Source organism: Syngnathoides biaculeatus, chromosome 17 (assembly GCF_019802595.1).
Source record: "Syngnathoides biaculeatus isolate LvHL_M chromosome 17, ASM1980259v1, whole genome shotgun sequence".
Taxonomy (NCBI): Eukaryota; Metazoa; Chordata; class Actinopteri; order Syngnathiformes; family Syngnathidae; genus Syngnathoides; species Syngnathoides biaculeatus.
The window spans coordinates 15,648,171-15,670,487 of record NC_084656.1 but is presented as its reverse complement, the minus strand read 5'-3'; the positions used below and the strand labels follow the sequence as shown (position 1 = coordinate 15,670,487).

The 22,317-nt window shown below is 42.1% G+C and overlaps 1 protein-coding gene across 2 annotated transcripts; it reads left to right on the top strand.

The window, feature by feature from the left end:
* The first annotated feature begins 537 nt into the window (after positions 1-537).
* On the top strand, positions 538-21,984 carry LOC133515317 (ras-GEF domain-containing family member 1B-B-like). Of its 2 annotated transcripts, none has more exons than XM_061847774.1 (13): positions 538-666; positions 10,876-11,378; positions 11,465-11,587; positions 12,899-13,036; positions 13,144-13,359; positions 13,714-13,788; positions 16,550-16,642; positions 16,720-16,822; positions 18,407-18,486; positions 18,610-18,801; positions 19,528-19,651; positions 20,076-20,148; positions 20,246-21,984. In XM_061847774.1, exons 1-13 carry the CDS (start codon positions 588-590, stop codon positions 20,277-20,279), a joined length of 1,833 nt encoding a protein of 610 aa, XP_061703758.1. In that variant the 5' UTR covers positions 538-587; the 3' UTR covers positions 20,280-21,984. The 2 variants fall into 2 exon arrangements, with proteins under 2 accessions (XP_061703758.1, XP_061703759.1); XM_061847775.1 differs by lacking the exon at positions 538-666 and adding an exon at positions 3,132-3,393.
* Positions 21,985-22,317: the final 333 nt, after the last annotated feature.

Sequence of the window (22,317 nt, the reverse complement as noted above, 5' to 3'; positions counted from 1 at the left end):
TGGATACGTGAGAACCAATGTTCTGTTAGCTTTCCAATATGGAGTATTATTGGATTGACTCTACTTTGGCTATCAGCTCGCATGGCAACAAAATCCTAATAAAGCCCCACTGGATATTTGTAAAAGCCACTATAACAGCTTTCCTACCATTCACATAAAGATCAGTCCTGCAAATTTCGTTTTTACAATCACTGTCTGTTGTGTAAACTCAATTGAACTCATGATCGTAAACAATTGTGTTTGTTTGTGTATTTGCTAGACTTAATGTCTTCATTTCTGGACATCAGCAATGTGACAACAATCGAGAAGATTTACAGTAAAGAAAGTATTCCGGGGGCAACACGGTGGCAGACAAGAGGATAGCAAGTCAGCCTCGGGGAGGATTTAAATCTCAGTCTGTCCCTCATCATCTCCGCTCTGGCCCTCTTCTGTGGAATTTTCTTGTTCTCGAGATTTACGAGTTGAGAGGCTTTGCAGACTCCCTCTCGTCATCTTGCTGGCAAGTGTATGCGAACCGGCAGCTGGATCGAGCTGATGAGAGAATGTGTATTCGTAGCTGAATTACTGAATCTCATCAGCGAGTACGTATGTGCTTTCCGGGTGGCCCGGCTGGCTCTCGTGATATTACCGACGGGTTTAACCGTCGCAGCGGGCTGGATTTTTACGGTGAGTGTGTTCAATGTGATGGGCGTTTGGCTGTCTCCTTTCCAGCATCGCTTGGAAGACTGTCGGCTGCGCGCTTAGACCGGCGTCTAGCTTCTGCTTGCTTCCCAGAGTGTGGAAAAAAAAAAGACAGTAAAATACATTTTAACACATTGTTACTCGTGGAGGCAGCAGGTCATACACCACACTGTGTGTACGTGGTGCATGGACACATCACCAAACAAAACAGATGAGGGAGGTAACTTGAAAGTGGCTCTGGATCTTTGTGAGTGGAGAAACTAGGCTTAGGGAGTAGTTTTTATGTAAACATAGTAAACATAGACATATTTTAGAAATTTTGATGCAGGTATTCCAGAGACATAGCTGTTTGTATGCTTAGAATTAAAAAAAAAAAATCACCTCCCTATTACAATAAACTGTAGAGTATAGAGCTCGTGCACCTACGTCATCAAATCATGTCACTGGCCGGAAGTGTCGGTCAAGTGAAGCATTGTTCAGTGCTAAGTCGGTTGGAGACAACGGGAAATACGTCTTATAGCACGACACCCAGGGTTTTGTCCGATACCGTTAAACATTTACAAGGTGATAATAAACGAAGGTACGTGGAAAAATGAGAGCCACTTGGCACAGAGGACCCATATTTAATGCTGAAGTCAATGTTTTCGAAGATAAGAAATTGGACTATTACCCCGCTCGCGCTTGTCTTGGACAACTGGATCTACACATGGATCTGGTGAGTAAATCGTCGGGATTTACGTGGAAGAGTTTGAAAGCGTAGAAAAGTCTGGACGCATACAAATACTTCGTTGCTGGATCTGTTCTCAATGGGGACACGGCTCGTGAACGTGGAAGTGTGTTCGGCTACACGTTAAACTTTGCCAAAATTCATTGATCTTTTCAGATAGTATTCAATACAAATACCAATACTACCCCTGGTTTTACACAAACTCAAATTCATTAACTATGATTGGACAAAAAAAGAGGACAATCGAGTTGGCTCCTCCGTAACATTTCCCAAGAAGTACTTATAATGCCAAGTTGGCTCATTTGAGAACAATGCGTTAAAAAAATAAGACGGAGTCTGCTCGTCCGTACACGAAGCGTGTTGCAGCCACACGTTAACCTACGTAAACCTCTGTGTGACCGACGGTTTATTTTCTTTTTTTAAATACGCATTGGACTCATTTGAGAACAATGCATATACAAAAAAAAAAATAAAATGTCGGGGTCGTGTCTCTTGGAGAGTTTTTTTTTAATATGCATTGTTCTCAAATGAGCCAACTTGGCATTATAAATACTTCTTGAAAATTTGAGATTGAGAAGAAGAATTCCTACCTGAAGTGAAGTGATCGCTACAGCCGTGTGTATTTGGTTGGGCACCATCCATCATGTTTAATTCCCGAAATCGATCTATCTTTTCTCATCTTTTCAGCTGGTATTCCATAGAATGATCTCTTTTAATATCTATCTCATCTGATGTAACAACCAACAGCACAAGGAATCTCCGGCATTGTGTATATTCTGCTCCGGTTCAATGTCCCACACACTGTCAAGCAGCTCTTTTTGACCGGCAATATGGCGCCGTGAAAATTGTGACGTCACGTGCACGAGCTCTATTGTGGCACCTTGAGTTATGAGTGCCCCAACTTATGAGTTTTTTGTAAATGAGTTTCGAGGTATGAGCCGTCAATGTTTTGCTTTGTGTTACGGGCCAAACTTTATTTTACGGGCAGGCTTAAGATGTTCTGCCACTCGAGTAAAGAAAAAACAAAAACAAATGCAACAGTCCTCACTCTATAATCACGTGACTGATGTAGCAGACACTACCTCCGTGTAGTCAGAGCAACTTGCAGTAAATTCTCAGCCAAGACAGAAATCCCGTGATGCCGTCAAATAAAGAACCAAAACATCAGGTACGACAAGTTTATTTGTGGTTGCTTCCTCGCTTCTTGATTGGGTCATTTTTACATGACAACTCGTGACGTCACCAAAAAGTTTTTGTTCTTTACATTTTTATTTCAACCTGTTTTATACCCTAATAATAGTGACAACTTCACCCGTAAGACTTATCAGAGAACAGGATATTTTTTTTTTAATAAATTTGCGTTATAAGACATTTTTCATACTGGCGGAAAGGGGCTTCCAATGTGTGTCCTGTTTCTGAAAATTTCCAAATGTCTTCTGAGTTTGATTTGATCACGCTTTAACCTAAAAGATCCCCACGAAAAGGTTCATTGCATCCGAAAATCTTGCACCTTTCATTGAGCAGGCAGCCCCCCCCGCAACAAAAACACTGCTGCCTCGGGCTGTGGGTGAACAAGATGGACTGGCGGCCAGCAAGCCAATCAACACTCAGCTCGATTTCGATTTTTCGTCACGTTCCGCTGCGATTGGTCCGCCTAGCGCCCCGAGAGACCGCCTTCTTAACGGTGATTGGTCAGGTTTCGCGGCTCTGTGGGAGTCATTTGAATAGGCCTGGTTGCAAGAAACATTCCGAGTGGCCGCTGCTCGAAGGCGACTCAAATAACAGCGGAGGAGACGACGCACACAATGGAGCTCAGAGCAGCGTAGATAACCTACTGAAACACTTACCAGTACAGAACGCGCCGTTCCTACTTATCCGCGTGTGATAAGAGTGTCCGGGGGGAAAAAAAAGTACGAAGGGTTTGGCTTAATTCTGTCCTCGAACTTCTCTTCTTTTTCGGACGTTGAACCGCATCGCCTTACAAGGTAGGCAAGTGTTTAGTGTGCTTCGATAACGACACGAGCACGTTAAAATTAGCTTTTTTAAAATTCCAAAACCTATTTCGTGTGTGCTGTTAAGAACACTTAATTACTCTTTACAGTCCTCGTTACATTGTTTGAAGCCTTGCTTTCATTCTAGCACCCAGAAAGTGAGTGCAACTCAACTTCTTGATGTAATTTTAACTCTAAATGATGAACCTTTATGCACTTGTAGAACAGGCCCATGCTGTTTTATGCACTTGGCCAATTTTGTGATTTGTTTACCACTGCGTAGAGGCTATAATTAGGCTTGTAGTCCCACACAAACATTGCTTTGCAGCACCTGTGATGGGACTGTGGTTGCACAGCATGGCTTTTTTTTCCTCTTCCTCTCTTCTGACTTTGCTGTGCTCTGACTCACAAGCCCATAATGTGGACCAGGCATGTTGCCCGTGTGTGTGTGTGTGTGAGGGAGAAACAGAGAGAATAACAGATTGTGTGTGCCTCCAAGGAAAAGAAATGGGGGGAAAAATAAGTGTTCTCCAGGCCAAGTTGCAGTCCAAAAAACAAACAAAAAAAAAAAAAAAACGCTTAAAAGGCTTTCCCTCTCGCGTTCTTTTTTAACTTTTCATTTCAGCCTACCTGACAGACTCCACGTAAGCCCCTAAAATTACACCCCAACACTTAATAATTTACACAAAAGGTAGCCAGAAAGCATCCCTCGGTGCTCCATACCTGGTCTAAAAATAAGCTTTCACCTTTTAAAGTGACACATCCTCACTCGCTTTTGAGTATGTTGTTGCACTTTTAGTAGGAGTGAGAGGGGAAAAGCCAATGGGCTAAGCTTAGCTTTGTTATATCCTCATAGAAGAGGAGATAATTTGTCTTTATTCATCCCTGACTCGAGGTTAATACTGTACTAGCCTACTAGATCATTCAGGGGGGGGGGGTGTGAGTATGGATTGAGCACACACGGAGAAATAAGTGTGTGTGTGTGTGGGGGGCGGGCATTGGTTGGTTGATTATCTGCAGTTCCACTTCTGTGTTGTCCCTTCAGGTGATGATGACATTAAAACTGGTTGCATTTGTACAAAAGTGAGAAACCCCTCCAGGATAAATAAGTGAAATTGCTGATGTATTAAAATTGAGGTTGGTTCTCATTCTTGAGAAGACGAGAAGACAAAAATATCAGAAGTGAAGCTTGTGATCGAATTTAGAAACTTGCCTCGGCATCAATCAAACCACCCAAAACATGAAGCGATAAAGATATTTGATCATGTTTTTGATATATTGTCACAACCCAAATACATTTTTATTTCAATATGTCGGGACAAGGTGAAAGAAAAAGATGTTGGAATCTTCTTTTCCTTTCGGCTCGTCCCGTTTAGGGGTCGCCAGAGCGTGTCATCTTTTTCCATCTAAGCCTATCTCGTGCATCTTCCTCTCTAACACCCACTGTCTTCACGTCCTCCCTCACAACATCCATCAACCTTTTCTTTGGTCTTCCTCTCGCTCTTTTGCCTGGCACCTCCATCTTCAGCACCCTTCTACCAATATAGTCACTCTCTCGCCTCTGGACATGTCCAAACCATCAAAATCTGCTCTCTCTAACCTTGTCTCCAAAACATCCAACTTTGGCTGTCCTTCTAATAGGCTCTTTTCTAATCCTATCCGACCTGCTCACTCCGAGCAAGAACCTCAACATCTTCATTTCTGCTACCTCAAGTTCCGCTTCCTGTTTTTTCTTCAATGCCACCGTCTCTAATTCGTACATCATGGCCGGCCTCACCACTGTTTTAGAAACTTTGCCCTTCATCCTAGCGGAGACTCTATGTCACATAGAACACCAGACACCTTTCGCCAACTGTTCCACCCTGCTTGGACCCGTTTCTTCACTTCTTTACCACACTCACCATTGCTCTGTATTGTTAACCCCAAGTGTTTGAAGTCGTCCACCCTCGCTATCTCTTCTCCCTGGAGCTTCACTCTTCCTCCTCCGCCCCTCACATTCATGCACATATATTCTATTTTACTTCGGCTAATCTTCATTCCTCTCCTTTCCAGTGCGTGCCTCCATCTTTCTAATTGTTCCTCCGCCTGCTCCCTGGTTTCACTGCAGATCACAATATCATCTGCGAACATCATGGTCCAAGGGGAATCCAGTCTTACGAAGAAGATGTTGGAATAAAAGTTTTAATTGCAACTAAAAAGGCATCCATCACGTCATGCCCGTGTCCACATGTACTCTGTAATTAAAGAATATTTTTTTCCCCTCATGCATTAACTTATAATTAACGCTAAACATTCAAAAGTGGTTAGCCGAGAAAAGGGGGGCAATTTAGGTGTTTCTAATGTCACGTGAGAGGTGCAAAATATTACGACCATCTCTGAGAATATTGCAGTACAGTAAAAAAAAGTACTTATAACCATGACAATAAGAATCATAATTAAACAGGCACCAGTGAACAGTCAGTGTTAATCGTAGGTGAGCTTGTTATAAAGCGGACGATGGACTTTCCGCCTCATTCCTTAGCTTTTCTTTGGCAGGCAAGCTTGATAAAAGCGAGTGGTTTGTGCGCATTTCCACAGTCTGTTTTTAAAAAGGTTCGCCGCTCTGAGGAAACCACGAGTGCGCAATGTACTTGGACTTTAACCTCGTTTGTCGTCGCTAATAGGGCTGACCATAACGCTTTTTGCCTTGAGAAAAACAAGCCTCTCCTTTATGTGACTGCCACAGCTGATTACGGCCAAAGTACACGAGGTTCACCACACCTTGAGAAAATAAAGTATTTATCTTGTCTTTCATATTGGGATCATCCACATCTATAAACAACAGTTTATAGATTTAAGGGACACTCTGCAATAATGCTGCTCTTTGGGATTGACTTAATTAAGTGTGTAACTACTTCAAATGGTTAAACATCAGATCATTTGCATATTTGAGTGTCACAAAACACAGTATCAAAGAAAATATCCTGTCCTATGTCTTTCTTTAATGCAATCCTGTTAACTAATATGGGAAAAAACATAAATGAAGACCTCTGTAGTTATTTAATGGCTAATCCCAGTCTAAACAGCAGCAGTGTTATTGGGTCATGTGGATGTTCCAAGGAGTTAACTGGCCTCCTTCCATCGAGGCCAATTTACAGTTGAACAGCTGAGCCATCTGCTCATACTTAACATCATAATTGTAGCTGACCTTCACCCTTTAGAGTGCGCGCTCGTCATATCTGCTCCGATCTGTAAATGACTTTCAATAGGCGCATATTTCATTGGCACCAACACAAACACTCATTTGTTTATGGCCCTTTTGCAAATACAAGCGGGGCTTTGCACCCCGCGAGGTCAGCGCAGATGATATTTATGCAAGGATCGTAATCTATACTACTTGCGAGCGATGTGGTACCGATGATGGGAGCCTACAAACGGCACAGTGGCGTCACACAGCCTGACGGTGGCGGGTTGTGTGAAAGCCGCTGCGTGTGTGATCTCCTCTGATCTCTTCCCGTGGGTCTTTGTGCGATTGTTAGCACCGTGACAGGATAGATAATACCGCTATTGTCAGAAGACCACCCCACTTCATCCTCCAGGCCCCCCACCCTTCTACATAGTCCGGTCTACCTTTTTTTTTTCTTTTTAAATCTCATGTCATTTGGACAAAGTAGTATTATTTTCAAACTATCTGCAGTGAACTACAAGTCTAACTTAATCACATTTCAGTCATTCACAGCTCATAAGAAGTATTTACATACGCAGAACAATTTTAAAAAGAAAAAAAGAATTTGGGACTTTCCAAAAAACAAATCTGAAACCTTAAAACATCTGGAAAGAAGCTGACAGTTTTTTTTTTTTTTTAAACGACAGCATTACAGTTTTCATGTAAAACACGAAATGAGAGTCTGAAAATCGAATCAGTTTTTCTGTGACTGACACCTTAAAACAGGGGCGTCAAACTCATTTTTGTCAGGGGCCACATTGCAGTTACGATTTCTTTCAGAGGGCCGTGATGTTGAAACCATAGAAATCCTGAATCGCCTCATCATATTTACACACGAAATTTATGATCTAGTTTTGGAATCAGAAATCAAGCGTGACTGTTTTTTCAACCATTATTCATGTTTGGTAACACAAAAATGCTTATAATATCTCAACATTGTCATTTATGACATATGACAATTTGAAATGTTGGGACATATGTTCACAAGAATTACTGATTTTTGACACCAATGATTTTTCTTCGCAGGCCAGATCTGGCCCCTGGGCCTTGAGTTTGACACCTGTGCCTTAAAACATTTGGAAAAAGGTTGCAAGTTATTAAAAACAAGAGCATAACAGTTTTTGTGTTGCACACCAAACGCGCCCATGAAAATGGAAGCCATAGTTCTGTGTGTTAGCCTACAATTGACATAGCACTTAGCTATCTTGACTTCGTTTTGTGCTTGCGGAGTGGATTGGGTCCTCTTTTCCATTCGCAGGGCGGCAAAGTCATGCAAGTTTGCTCGTATACTATCAATAACCTAATCTCAGTTATTGCAATAATAAAGTCAAAACTATTTTTTATGAAAAACAGTTTTAGGCCATAAATTTGAAGCATGCCTATAGCTCAGCAGGCTGGTTTGGAAACTAGTTCTTGTACACATTTATAACCTTGGAACTATCGTACATTTCTTGTCTTGGTACCATCGCAGACATATTTAAGCTTTTTGGAGGTTACTGTGAATGGAGATCTTTTGATATTATTTTAAGGAAGTACATTTGAAAAGTTAATCATGAATTATGTTTTTTTTCCCTCCAAAATATTGGGTTCAAATTGATGGCGGACTCTCTTCAAATGTTCGGAAATGTGATGTTTAGAGCACAATAACACTGCCAACCAAGAGGATTAACCTCTAGGATGGATGCAGCTCAACTCCCGTATTGAATATCATATCGTTCTTTTTAGACCGCAAACTATTTGAGACAGAATCAGCAGCTCCTTTGCTGGTTCTAGCCAAGTGGTGCACCCGATTTTTCCAACAATCACCCCATCAATCAATCCATGAATGTCGGTGGCCTTAATGTGCAGCTTTCCCACAACACAAAGAAAAACACTGTCCTATCTACTTAGTGTTTTGCTCCACAAATGGCTTCAAAATATAATACACTGAAACCAGAACATTGTGTTGCACTGTTGCTGTGTTTCTTTGAAGCACTTCACAGTACACACACACTTGTTTAGCTCCATTAGCGGATGTTGACAGCATGTAGCTCCTACTTAACTTCACTTTTAACCTTTTGATGAACTGAGAGTGCTTCTTACTTTTTAGCCTGCTGCAAAGTTATTGTCTATAGTGTCGTGAAAATAAAGGATTCCAGATTGAAGGGTAAATGACCTTAAAACGCATAAATGAACATAGTCATTGACTAAGCAGAGACTCTGTGTACTTGTGGTTTTTAACTTTAGGCGTATTTTGTACTTTTATCCCTACATCAAATTACGTTTCAAAGGCCGTAGTGTTATGGAGTTTGGAATCATAGAGAATGCTAACTTTAAATTATACGCCCAATGTCATCATTAAGTTGCCCAACCTACAATTTAGTGTAAGATTTCAAGCTGCATTACGGAAGTACTAAATTTCACAAGGTCAACTTTTAAGGAATTCAGCCCGGAAGAGCCAAATGTTTTGGATGCTTCCCTCACCTCACTTACAAAGATGGTCAGCCCTTTGAAGAAGAAAAAAGTAAATATCGTTTTTGATTCTCATGTGCAGTTGACCGCTTTTAATCGGGCTTTCCAGATGCTTTATTGTAAGTTGAGCAAGTTGAAGCCGCAATAATCCTTTAACTCAGTTAGGAGGACGGCTGCAGATCCCAGAGTTCAGTAGACGAACTGCCGCTGGACTGGCTGGCAGTGGCGCGGCGCCAAGTCTGCACCCTCGTGTGTGTGTGTTGTGTGTGTGTGTGCGTGCGTGATGCTGGCTGAAGCGGGCCCTCCTTTGTCGGCCGTGTGACGGACAAACAAAAGCCTGCTGGATTCCTGCGGGCTTTTGTTTTCTGACACGTTGTATATGCACATCAGTGTTTGAGGTATGCGTTTTTGTCTGCGCGCGTGCGTGTAAACCCAGCTTGATTTACACTGGCATATGGTACTAAGACAGGATGAGGATGGCTCCAGAGTTAAAGCATGCCCGGGTGGTGATTTAGGATCAGCTTACCTTTCTCAGATCCAATTATCCCGACCATTAAGACAATAAAATCACTGCTGTCCCGAGACCGTGCGTCTGCCTGTTTGTTTTCCTCTCAGGTTGAACCAAGCTTAAAAAAAAAAAAGTGCAATTGCAGCATGAAGGGGGGTTGCATGTAGGATAAAAAGATGTAAAGCGGAGTGAATTTCCACATGGGGTGTCTTCACAAAGTTCAAAGCCTGAAAGGAATGCACAGAGGAGGGCTACAATTATATGACTTAAGCGTAATTACTTTGACATACTTCTGGGTCTCGACTTGGGGTGATCAGCTTTCACGTTATTTGCACAAGCCGCCAATGCTGCTTAAAGATTGACCACATTCCAAGCACGGTGTAGTCAACAGGTTGCACAAGAGTTTGATAGCGGGGTTTTGTAGTGTGGCTTTCTACTATACGATAGTTATGTTGAACAGAACTTCATACTCGGCACACCTTATTTATGGGTAAAAACCATGAAAAAACAGAAGCAAAGAAACAGTGAATAAATATGGTAATTGAGTGTCTTCCAGCAAATAAAATCTGTTAAAACCTTAAAGTATACAGAAAATCCTAGGTTCACGACAGTTTTACGTTCCCATGGTGGCTACGTAACCGTAATTGGTACGCACCCCCGTATGACCTGTAGTCTATCACTAAGATAATGCTAATGAAGTAGTAAAGCAACAGTAACTATTCATAAGAAAACATAGAAAAAAGAAAAACAGGAAGTTATGTCTTGCGCTGTTTTGCAAAAGAGTTTACAGTGAACTCCCGCTACTCTAGGCAAATGGTGACTGAACGCTGTGGCGAAAAGTGAAGATTCCTAATTGGAAAAAACCCCATTTGTAATCGCCTTTAGGTGCCACAACGTGGCAGCACGGCTCTTCACAAAGCTCCTCAATTCAATTCAACCTAGTCCCCTGAAACCAAAATGGCACCAAAAAATGCTCGTCTAAAATATGGGGCTTTGGCCTCAGTGGGAAAACAGCAAATAGGTGAGTTTTTCATCAAATAACATGATAGGTTCAAAGAAATGTGTGAATGTGAAACTGCAAATGTGCAGACGCTAATTCACTGTATTCATTTGTAACCTTAAAGGTTTTTATTTCAGATCTACTACATACAAAGCATAGGCAACATAACCTTACTACCATTCCATTGTGAAAACAATGTAACGATAATTGCAAAACACAACAAAGCAACCCTGAAAATGATGGAAAAAGTGATGAAGATGGAATGAAAGCTTTTGAGAATAATATTTTCATTATTTTTGGTCTCTCCCCAAGTGGCCATGCCTCCCACAACCCCATACGCCGGCAAGTTCAGCAACTGCGGCGTTTACAGCGGCAACAATAACAACTACCAGCAGCCACACAGCCCGTACCGCCACTGCGCCTCTGCGAAGACCACCAAGGAAAGTGTCTACAGCGGCGCGTACGAGAACCCATACGACATACCGCACGCGCACAGCGTGTATTGCGGCGGGACCACTAAAGAACGTCATTACAGCAGCAGGAGCACCGTTTCGGACAACCTGTGCTCCAACCCGCAGCCTCACAGCCCGCGCCAGCACAGCACAACCTGTCCCGCGCGAGTGCACCGACAAACCAGCACCAGCAGCGGCAGCGAACAGTCCTGTCGGAGCAGCGCCGCGGCCAAAAGTCGTCTGAACATCCACGGCGTCACCGCCAGCTATGGGGAAATGTGTTACCATGACAACAGTTTGGTTTCAGCATCTCTCGAGGCACTGATCCAACACTTGGTCCCGACCGTGGACTACTACCCCGATGTAAGTCACACGGCCACTCTTGTTTTTATTCACGCTGTACATCTCAGCCCTCGCTCATCCTTGTCTTTTGTGTCCTTCACGATCAGAGGTCGTACGTTTTCACCTTCCTGCTGAGCTCGCGCCTCTTCCTGCACCCCTACGAGCTCATGACCAGAGTTTGTCACCTGTGTGTGGAGCAGCAGCGGTCGGGAGACACCCTGCTGGATAAGGTGGGTGGATTATTTACACACGGTCTTCGGCGCACTCTTTGACGCCGGTCTCCAAATGTTGAGGTGTTCCCACGCTGTTGCCATCTGAACAGATTTGTTTTCCCGCTGCCACTCATGCACACATACAAACGCTGCATATGTGAACATTTTATAGGCCAGTTTCCTAATATTTGTTGATCCGAGGCACATATTTGACATGAGAAAAATCTCACACTAGGACACAAAAAAAAAAATGTCACAAAAATTATGTGCTTTATACTGAAATGATGATGATTCTTGGGTCTCATTATGAACCTTGAACTGAAAGCTGATGGACTGTGCTTGATTGTGGAATCATTAGCTCAGTACATTTCACTTGTATTCATCCATCCATTTTCTTAGCCGCTTATCCTCACGAGGGTTGCGGGGAGTGCTGGAGCCTATCCCAGCTGTCAACGGGCAGGAGGCGGGGTACACCCTGAACTGGTTGCTGGGCAATCGCAGGGCACAGAGAGACAAACAGCCGCACTCACTATCACACCTATGGGCAATTTTAGAGTGTCCAATTAATGTTGCATGTTTTTGGGATGTGGGCGGAATCCAAAGTTCCTGGAGAAAACCCACGCAGGCACGGGGAGAACATGCAAACTCCACACAGGTGAGTCTGGGATTGAACCTGAGACATCAGAACTGCGAGGCCAATGCTTTATCAGCTGATCCACCGTGTCCAATTCCTTTTATGATGAGGAAAAGTAAACATACCTCAGCATCTGAACATTATAAAACTATAAAGTTCGCATGTATTCAGGGTGCCTGGAGAAAACCCACACAGGCACGGGGAGAGCATGCTAACTCCACACAGGTGGGTCCGGGATTGAACCCGGGACCTCAGAACTATGAGGTCAACGCTTTAGCTTTTGAACAATTATTTACTTATTTGTATCTAACATTTATGTGGAAAACACAATAGAATCATTAAGTACGTTTTTTTTTTCACAATATGTTAGCCCAGTGTTTATGTTCAAGCTGTTCCCAATGTTACAATACAAAACAATATCTTACAATAGATAACACTAGATATCCTTTTTAGGAACAAAACCTCAGTCTCATTTTAGATAAACACTATGGGCTTCTGTGGTGCCGTATTTTAATGTTGGTCATGATAATGGTACTTGGACAGAAATTTTTTTAGGTGCTGTAAAAAAGTTTGAGAACCACTGGCCAGATGACTTGTTAAACAGATAAATGTAGAACAATGCCGATAAGAAGCAATTATTATGATTTTTGGAAAACAAACCACAAGTAAAATCCTGCCCTGCTATGTTTGCCCAGATCCGTTTCCGTGAAGTGGCGCCAAAGCTGGTGCAGCTGCTGACGGAGTGGACCGAGACCTTCCCGTACGACTTCAGGGACGATCGGATGATGCGTTGCCTCAAGGACATGACGCATCATGTGGCCAGAGGGGACGAGGTCAGTGTAAAACTTTCATTTGATCAATTGAAGTGATACATTTTTCGAAATGCACTCATTTTCTCACTTTTTTTTTTTTTTTACACTTTTTTTTTTTTTTGCACCAGTACTCTTGGCGGGCCATGCAGCAGATGACCCAGCGCCTTATAAAACGTCTCTCTGCCCTGGGCCAATACGAGGAAGCGGTGGCGGCGTTGAGCGCGGTGGCGACCGAGCGTCCCGCCTCCCTGAAGAGCAAAAGGGAATCGGCGCCAAGGAGCGACGTCCTGAGCGTGTGCGACGACCCCTTCGTCCTTGCTCAACAGCTGACCCACATTGAACTGGTCAGCACGTCTTGGTTCTTCGTGTGTGCATTTGGGGATTTACGAGCCTTTTTAAACATTTTTCGTTTTGTCTATAACTGCATTTAAGTAAGTAAACAATATATTTGGTTATGTTTACAAACATTTGATTCATGCTTCATGAGAAATTTAAACAGCTTTTATTTTATTTAGCTCTCTCACTTCATTTTTACAGTTGTTTTTTTTTGGCCGTTAAAACCATTTGCCAGGGCGGTGTCAGATCTGTGCGTTTTTTTTTTTTTTGTGGTCATCCTTTTATCTAACGTTATCAAGATTTCTATTCATCAGCATCTGTGGTGTTGTTGTTGTTAATATTTTTTTGCCTCCGCCTCACAGGACAGGCTGAGTTTTATCGGGCCTGAGGAGTTTATCCAGACCTTCGCCTTGAAGGACCCCCTTGAGAACCACAAGGTAGCGTACGCGCTGACTGTTATCGTGTATTACTGTGCGACAACTGCACTCAAAACACACATTACAGCCACACTTGCTTTATTTTATAGATATGTACGCTACGTACTCTCTTAAAGCAATGACTTGCTGCAATGTGGTTTGTTTGGTTTCTAATTAAAAGCCTCAAATATAGCCAACACTTAATGACAATGTTTTTGTCTATTTTTGACTTGGCGTGTAATTTGGAGAGATGAATTGCTTTAGAAAAACACATGAAGCCTTCCCCTGGCTAACGAGTGTGAATTTTCCCATCTTTTTTTTTTGTTTTGTTTTTTTTTAAATTTGAAGTAGCTTTTGAAAGCGCATCAAACACAATGGAAAAAGAGGCACTCTGCGGGCGTGTGATGTACGAGTGGCGTTGTGAGTCAAGTGAAAGCTGCCTTGCAATCAGGACTGTGGCGGACCAAAGCTCTGTGATTGCGTGTCAGGCCCTCTGCAGTTATATAAGTTCATTTTGTGCAAGGGTTAGCATGGGAAAGAGTCTTGAGGTATAGCACTGTGCCACCGCTGTTGTGTAAGCATGTCTGGGATTACGTCATCAAGTATATTTTTAGTGTTTGTTTTTTAATGTTTTTACTTTTTATGGATATACACTTGTGCTTGTGATAATCTGTGATTGACCAGAGTCCAATCTAGGGTGTACTTTGCCCGTGCAAAAGGTCATCTGGGATTGGGTGCAACTGAACTGCAACTCGTAACAATGTGTTAATACAAGTAAGGCTCTGCGTCAGGCAGTCTTGGTCGATCGTGGGACGGTGTGCAAAAAAAAAAAAAAAAAAAGACATCAGTCAATGTTCCCTCTAAACTGCGCGCGTGCGCAATTGTGCACCGCTGATGCAGTCTCTTTGCAGATATTCTCCGTTGCGCGTAAAAAAAAAATAAAAAATCCAATGCAAATTGAAAGTGCAACATACAGCTATTCAGTTTGTGGCATTTTGCAATGTGATTCAATGAGAGAGGGATGACTTTCACATCCAGTGGTACAATTCACATACATACTGTTAAAAAATGAAAAGAAGAACCCACTGGTTTCTTTTAGGCACCACACGGAACTTTCTATAACAACGACCGCTGCTCTGCCACATTTTCTTTTTCCTAGTTTACCTTACACCCCCCCCCCCCCCGTTCTTAAAGACGTACACTCATAATTACAAATGTTACAGTACTTACGCAGCCCATCTGTGTGTTTTACAATGACAGTGTCCACCACCCCTGCTTTAGTTAGCAACACAATCTGGGCAACGTAGAGCAAAGGCAAGCTACACATGCTGCTTATGTTTACTTTCGATATTAATGGAGAAAGTTAAAAAAAGAAATGCTGTTGTTTTAAGATGCAATGCCTGTCGGAGTATGTAAATAATCAAAGAAAAAGTGGTTAAACTGGATGAAATTTTCTCTTTTTGAGTGGGAAAGGTCTGGTCTGAAGCCAAAGTAGAAAGTGCAGGATGAGATGGTGTATAATGTCAAAATTCCACCTTGGCACAGCCTGATCCAGGATGAAAGCACAGACAATTCAGTGCACAAAATCTAACTCTGTATTGTAAATATAGGAGGCAATATATCATTAACCTTCAAACAGTTTGGGAGCATCATCGTCATCATCCCCACATCGTTGGTAGCTCGCGAGAGGCTCGCTGCTTGAAAAGTAGATCTTGGGGTAAAAAAGTCTGGGCACCCCTGTTCTACATCCTTTTTATAACGTTCCATTCACAAACTACACATTTTTTTTTGTAAATCGAAACATAAAGACTATACATGTGCCAGATACATATGTAGTATATTTGTACTAAAAGTGAATAAAAAAAGGAAGGCGTTATTAAAAATAGCTTCACCTTCCAGATTATGCAATGGCAAATCCTATTTCCCTTTCTTCCCATAAACTCGTGGGGTGCCATCAAAAATGCTGTTTTTCAGCTCTGGTGTCCCCCCGCCCCCCCCTTTTTTTTTAAGTACCTTTATTAAACAGATTCCCCACGCAAACAGCTCATATATCCCAGGTGATGCGAAGGCAGATGCAGATGAGATGGAAAAAAACAAAGCGCGCAGACGTCACAGATTTCCTTGCGTGGGAGTGAGGCCTCTCAAGATCCTGTCCAGCAGGAAGTGACAAATAGGCATACAGCCTTTCTTTGTCATTTATAGTTACCATAGACAAGTTAAAAAAAACAAAACATCATGACATTCAACTTAGTTAAGACAATAATTGTAATTGCGCAGAATACTGACAGATATGAAAGATTACTCAAGGGCTCAATAGATGGACGTCGCCTTGTTCTTTCATATTTTCAGGTTACAGTTATTGAGATCTCAAAACAACATCGCATTCTCCCTTTTTTTCACCTCATAGATTGACTTTATTGAAACGATAAGTGTAATATGACTAGAATGATCAATATTTGAAATAGAATATTAACGTGGGGGGGGTAGTTTTTGGAAAACGGTTAGTGATGATTCATTTGGCCGACTTCTGTGCAAGCGGTGTGGGTTCACTTGCCACTATGCAAAAGTGGGAATGTAAGTGTGAATGATTGTTTGTGTAGTCCAAATGTGCCCAGCATTTAACTGCCGATCGGTCCAGGATGTAGTCAGGCTTTCGCCCGGAGTCAGCTGGTGATAGGCCGCATCTGCACAAAGCGCTGCAGAAAATCGATTGATTAGTAGATCATTTTTAGACTCCACCAGTCCTTTCAACTTGTGTTTTGACCACGTTCTCTCTCTTCAGGGTTTCTTCCGAAAGCGCAAGACCAGCAATCTGGAGGCGTACGTGAACTGGTTCAACAGACTGAGTTACCTTGTGGCCACTGAAATCTGTATGGTACGTTCATTGTCAGTCCGCGTCGGGCGTTTGGGAGTATTTTTCTTGGGGTTGACTCTCGTATTCTCGCATTCTAGCCGGTGAAGAAGAAACAGAGAGCGCGGATCATCGAGTTCTTCATCGATGTGGCGCAGGAGTGTTTTAACATTGGCAACTTTAATTCCCTCATGGCCATAATCAGTGAGTAGTTAAGCCCTCATCCTGTTTATTATTCCTCCAACAAATGATGTCTTTTGCGCGGCTTAACATCCCTGAAAACTCACAAATTTTTCCCAGTGAGTGTATTCTGGTGAAAATGTACATATGGCAAGGATCCCCAACACAACCCTCCAAAAATCACTCTTGTAAAATATGAGACTGTGACAGTTTCCAATGGGCTGAACATTTCTGGCTAGTAAGATCCACAAAACGTTTTCAATGAAATTTTACAGGAAGTTGACATTTTTTCTTAGAAGCAGACATTTTGGCTGAATTCTAGTCCATGCAGTTCGAGTAACCCTCACTAGGCCGGAAGGTACCCAAGCGAGCCCCCCTTGAAAGCAGCTATCTTAGACAGACAGGCAGCATTCAATTGGAAAGCTTTTTTTTTTTGTGCGTGCCATCCAATTTCGGTCAAGTGGGGCGTCAAAGTCTGATGATCAAACGAGGATTCCCCACAAAAAGTGGGTCCGAGCGCCTGTTTGTTGCTGATGGATCTCACGTTTTTCATTTTTTTTAAATACTAATGTCGTATATGTAGCTGTCCAGTACTATCATATAACATATTATCATATGAATTCCTGGCATGCAGAGCGCACCTGCTAATAATCTGCACCCAGTACATTTGTAAAGGAAATACCATTTGGTACATACATAAGCCGCACCTGCGTAAAAGCCGCAAGTGCCCACATTGAAACACGAGATACAGACATAGAAAGACGGTACACAGAGTTTTCAAAGTTTTAATACCTTAGCTTATCCTAACATAGCAACGACACGGTAGCACGAACAGGGCTGGTAAAAACGAAACATACCTAAATCACTGAGACGCAGCAGTAAAACAACAGCAACATGCTAGCGCAACTCTAACGCTAGCATGGCGCTAACAGGGCTGGTTAAAAAGTGCCCCCTTGTGGTCGTTAGAAAAAAATGCACAAATTAGCCACATCACCGCATAAGCCGCAGGGTTGAAAGTGTGTGAAAAAAAGGTTATAGGCCGGAAATTACAGTTTATATATATTTTTTCTGTTAAACAGAAACCAAATAATTTGAGATGCAATAATTTTGGATGCTTTATTGGCAATGAACCTGAATGCTAATGTTGCAACGGTTACTTACGGCCATGCCGATGGTGTTTACTGAGACTGCATTCACACCCGCGCTCGATCTAATTAGCCTTTTAAACAACATCCATTTTGACGCCTCTGTTCCGCCGAGTTTCTTGTTTCCACTGAGCCAAACAAAGCAGGCACAACGCCACCTCGGGGCGGGATTTTTAAATAGCCATCGTTGGCGTGACAGAGTTTGCAAATATCACTTGGTTGCTACGGGGGCTTTTTGCGCCAAAGGCTTATCAGCAGAAGGTCTTTCCCAACGGTCCGTCTTTGCGTGATTTATGATTTAGTGTTGTGAAATGGAGGGCTTTGTGAGAGGAGATTTTGGTACTTTATTGTTGTTGTTTTTTTTTTTCCAATACAGTTAGACATGGTTGTGTAGCCCTTTTACCCTACAGAAAAACAGAAATGGACTCTCTGTGCTAAATCTGATCTTTTTGTGGCGCTTCAGCTGGGATGAACATGAGTCCCGTTGCCAGACTGAAAAAGACTTGGAGCAAAGTCAACACTGACAAGTTTGAAATCCTCGAGGTGAGAAAACCCACACACGCTCACTAAATGTCATCCTGGGCCGCCCCACTGTGCACTTTTATGGAAAAACGCTCGCGCTCCCCCGTCAAATGTCTCATGTGCCGCGCGTCTGTCCTAATTCAGCACCAGATGGACCCGTCCAGCAACTTCAGCAACTATCGCACCGCGCTCCGCGGCGCCACCCAGAGGTCCGAGACCGCGCACAGCGTCCAGGAGAAGATCGTGATACCTTTCTTCAGTCTGCTCATTAAGGACATTTACTTCCTGAATGAAGGCTGTGCCAGCAGGCTGCCCAATGGACACATCAACTTTGAGGTTGGTTCGATTTGACACAAAAAGCCCAAGTGCACAATTCCAATTGAATTTTATTTCCATGTGCGTTTCAAGCGACGTGTAATATGACAGCATGTACACTGACGGGACACAGAAGTCCACAAACGTCACCACCTAACAGTGACAAGTGTTTCAGTCCCAAGTAAATATTAAAACTGTACATAAAAAAATGAATATGAAACAGGCGTACTGTTCCTCTTACTTGATTTAGATGAAGCTAATTGCCGCATTACTCCACAGGCTGCAAGTTTGTATGATTATTTTGCATATTTAATAATAGACACACCTTGATGTGGATTTGTCTATTATTTAATGGTCAGTGAAATTTAGATTTACAGATTTATCGGTGTTGTTTTTATAATGTGCATGCTTATATTATTTAGGGAGACGCGTTGTGTATACATCACAGAAGGGTGCATCGCATTGATGGCATATATTTAATCCGTGTCAGATATCTGATATTTATCAGCCTTGCATTCACATTTGGATCAGATTCTGACATGAAAATATCAGTCCCATTTTTTTATTTTAAATATTTTCACTTCTGTGACAGATACTGAAGGTGTTCCACTTGAGAGACAAAAAGTGGAATTGTGTCAATAGCCCCAGAGTAAATAATGGCAACGAAGTGATGTAATACCGCCCCCTTGTGGCTAAATAAAGTGCCCATCTCCGGAGGTTACCCTCACACGTTAAATCTGTTTCCAGAAACTTTGGGAGCTGGCAAAGCAGGTGAGCGAGTTCCTAGTGTGGCGTCAGGTGATCTGCCCGTTCGATAGAGATCGTAGAATCCTGCAGTTCCTCGTCACCACGCCGGTCTTCGCCGAAGATGGTAGGTCAACGTGTTAAACTTCGTATTTTGTGCTTCTTCGTACACTTGCACAGGAATTTCAGTGATGTTACTTACTTTATCAAATAGATTTTCCCAGTTGAAATGAAATGTCATTAGAAGAAAACATTTTTTTTTCAAAGTTTATTATTAAGATGTCTTGCCGAGCAACTCATTGGCGAACAGTTACCACCGCACCCATTTCACTTTTCAGCGGATTATTTTACAGTCATGGCCTGGAATTATTTTCATACATTTTTACCATCTTTATTACTGCTGCACTAGCATAGGTAACATTCTGACTTCCATACAGTGCTTTGAACATGCGCGTCCCTGTCGTGTGTAACAATTGAATCTGACTGAAATCGATTTTGTTTTTTCTCCACGAGACAATAACCGAATATTGCGTGCTGATTTGTTTGTTCAGAGCTCCATCTTGCCTCTTACGAGAGCGAAGGGCCGGAGAACAACATGGAGAAGGACAGTCGTCGATCTCTCCGGTGAGTCCACGTACGCAGAAGCTTATTTCACACGAACGCTCAAACCTTTGGCCCTTTGAACGTCATGTTAAAGTTCAACTTTTTCTTCCCACTATAGATCCTCCCTGTTGCATCGAGAGAATCGATCATGAGGAAAATTTTGTCCACTCTGCGGGGTGTAAATAAACACGTCAAATAGCATGTTAAAGCTACATGCGCATCCATATGTAGAGCATACATTCCCTGGGCCAGACCTGGAAACAGCTGAGTCTGCATTTTACACATCAGCAGTTTACCATACAGACTTTTAATAACTGCAACTTTATCGTAGTTACAGTATACGTGACTCGAGCCCTCTGATGCTGAGGAATATGTTCCTGCGTGTTTTCATGACCTCATCTTTTTAGATCGTCACTTTTCTCTGAGGCACTTAAGCAGAAACTGTCGGAAAAGTTGGGCGGGCTCGGCTTATTTCTCGTTGTGGAAAGAAATGTGTGCAGCGATCACTTATAACACTCCAGCCACCTCACGCAAAAGGAGGAAACACTCAAGGACCAAACTTTTCATCGCAACACAATGGAGACTGGGAAGCGGGCGTTCTGCCTTTTCGTCATGGCAAAAATGAATTTTGGCCTGGACATGAACTCCTTTGTCGCACCTTCATTCGACGTACCCACTGGACGCGTTTCGGGCGTTTCATGCGTCGAGATTACACAGGAAGTCAACGTAGCCCGCGCGTAAAGGTGCAAAGCCGTACGGAGGCGGTGTGAATTACGCGGGCAATGTTCCCTCTAAGCTGTGCAACTACGCATTTACAATTGGTGTGTAATGTTAAAATTCCACCTTGGCACAGCCTGATTGAGGATGAAAGCACAGACGATACACTGGCCAAAAAGATAATTCAGTATTTTAAATATAGGGGGCATCATAACATGAACCCTAAAACTGTTCATTCCGCTTTCAACATGCATTGCCAAAGATATTCTGGAAGCAATAATTCAGTTTTACACCAAGAAAAACAGATGGGGATATCATTGTGGGTTAAAAAGTTAGAAGTGACATTTCAAATTTATAGTTCATAGTTGGCTTTGGTTTGGTTAGCAATATATTTTGTGGTTTGTTGACATTTTCAGTGTAAGTTTGCAAAAACACAATTGTTCTTAAAAATATTCTGATGGAAATGTAATCCGAACCTTTTAATCAGCCACGTTGACCACAGTGCGTACGTCTGTTGCTCACAGTGATCAAAGGGGGCGCTCACGGCCTTAGTGTGTTTGCTCAGACGCGTCAAAAAATTAGAGGGAACATCGGACGTGGGCATTCGCAAATTCGCCTCTTTCGTCCGAACGCTCAAAGCTAAGACAGCTGAACTTGTCGGCGAAGTAATCTTGTCGGGCAAACGTTGCACTTCATCTACATCTGTGTTTTCTTACTGGACTTTATGCCTTCTTTATCCCTACAGTATTAAGTCGTATTTTGTATCAGGAAGTATATTGAATGTTTATTTCTCAATGTAGTCACCGTGCTGCTTTGCAAAAAAAAAAAAGTTTTTTTTTTTTTTTAATCCAAACACACCAGCTAAGCTTTGACAGAATTGTGTTGACTTTAATGCCGCACAGCTTTAACACAAATATGAAAAAAGTCATCCTCAGTGTCTTTTTGTGATAAGGGGACATCTGTATCAATGTTTATATAGTAAAAAAAAAAAAAAAGCTCTTTTTATGTTATAAACGTTTTATAAAGTTTTTGTGTGCTTTGTCCAAACGTTGCTGTGTATTACGTGTTTCTTGGTACTTGTATTGAAGCCTTTGTGAAAAGATATTTTTTTTCCTTCCAAATAAACAAAGTAACATACTATGAATGATTTTTTTTTTTTTTTTAAATAAATAAATAAAAGTACTTGGCTATTTGGTCTAAAATTGCAATACTGTTGTACTGTCTTCCACTTGTTAGTGAGGATGGGACCTAACAGTCTGCATCAAAACTGGAGACAAAAAGTTGTGTTCACAGGTTTAATGTATCATCCTTTTTTTTTTCTTTTTTTCACATTTTTTTGTAAAAATATAGGCAAACATAAGCTTCACTCTGAATCTCTACAGAAAATTTCAATAGTTGTTCAAATAACTTTTTTCTGTTATGGCAGCAATATGCATCTGTACAATACCAATCATTAACTTAAAATATATTCTT

What these genes read in the sequence shown, in the direction of transcription:
- LOC133515317 (XM_061847774.1), top strand. Translation starts at nt 588, where the DNA reads ATGTGCTTTCCGGGTGGCCCGGCTGGCTCTCGTGATATTACCGACGGG. An exon ending in GAGACACCCTGCTGGATAAG is followed by an intron (nt 11,588 to 12,898) that starts GTGGGTGGATTA and finishes ATGTTTGCCCAG; the next exon opens with ATCCGTTTCCGTGAAGTGGC. An exon ending in GCCGGTCTTCGCCGAAGATG is followed by an intron (nt 19,652 to 20,075) that starts GTAGGTCAACGT and finishes TTGTTTGTTCAG; the next exon opens with AGCTCCATCTTGCCTCTTAC.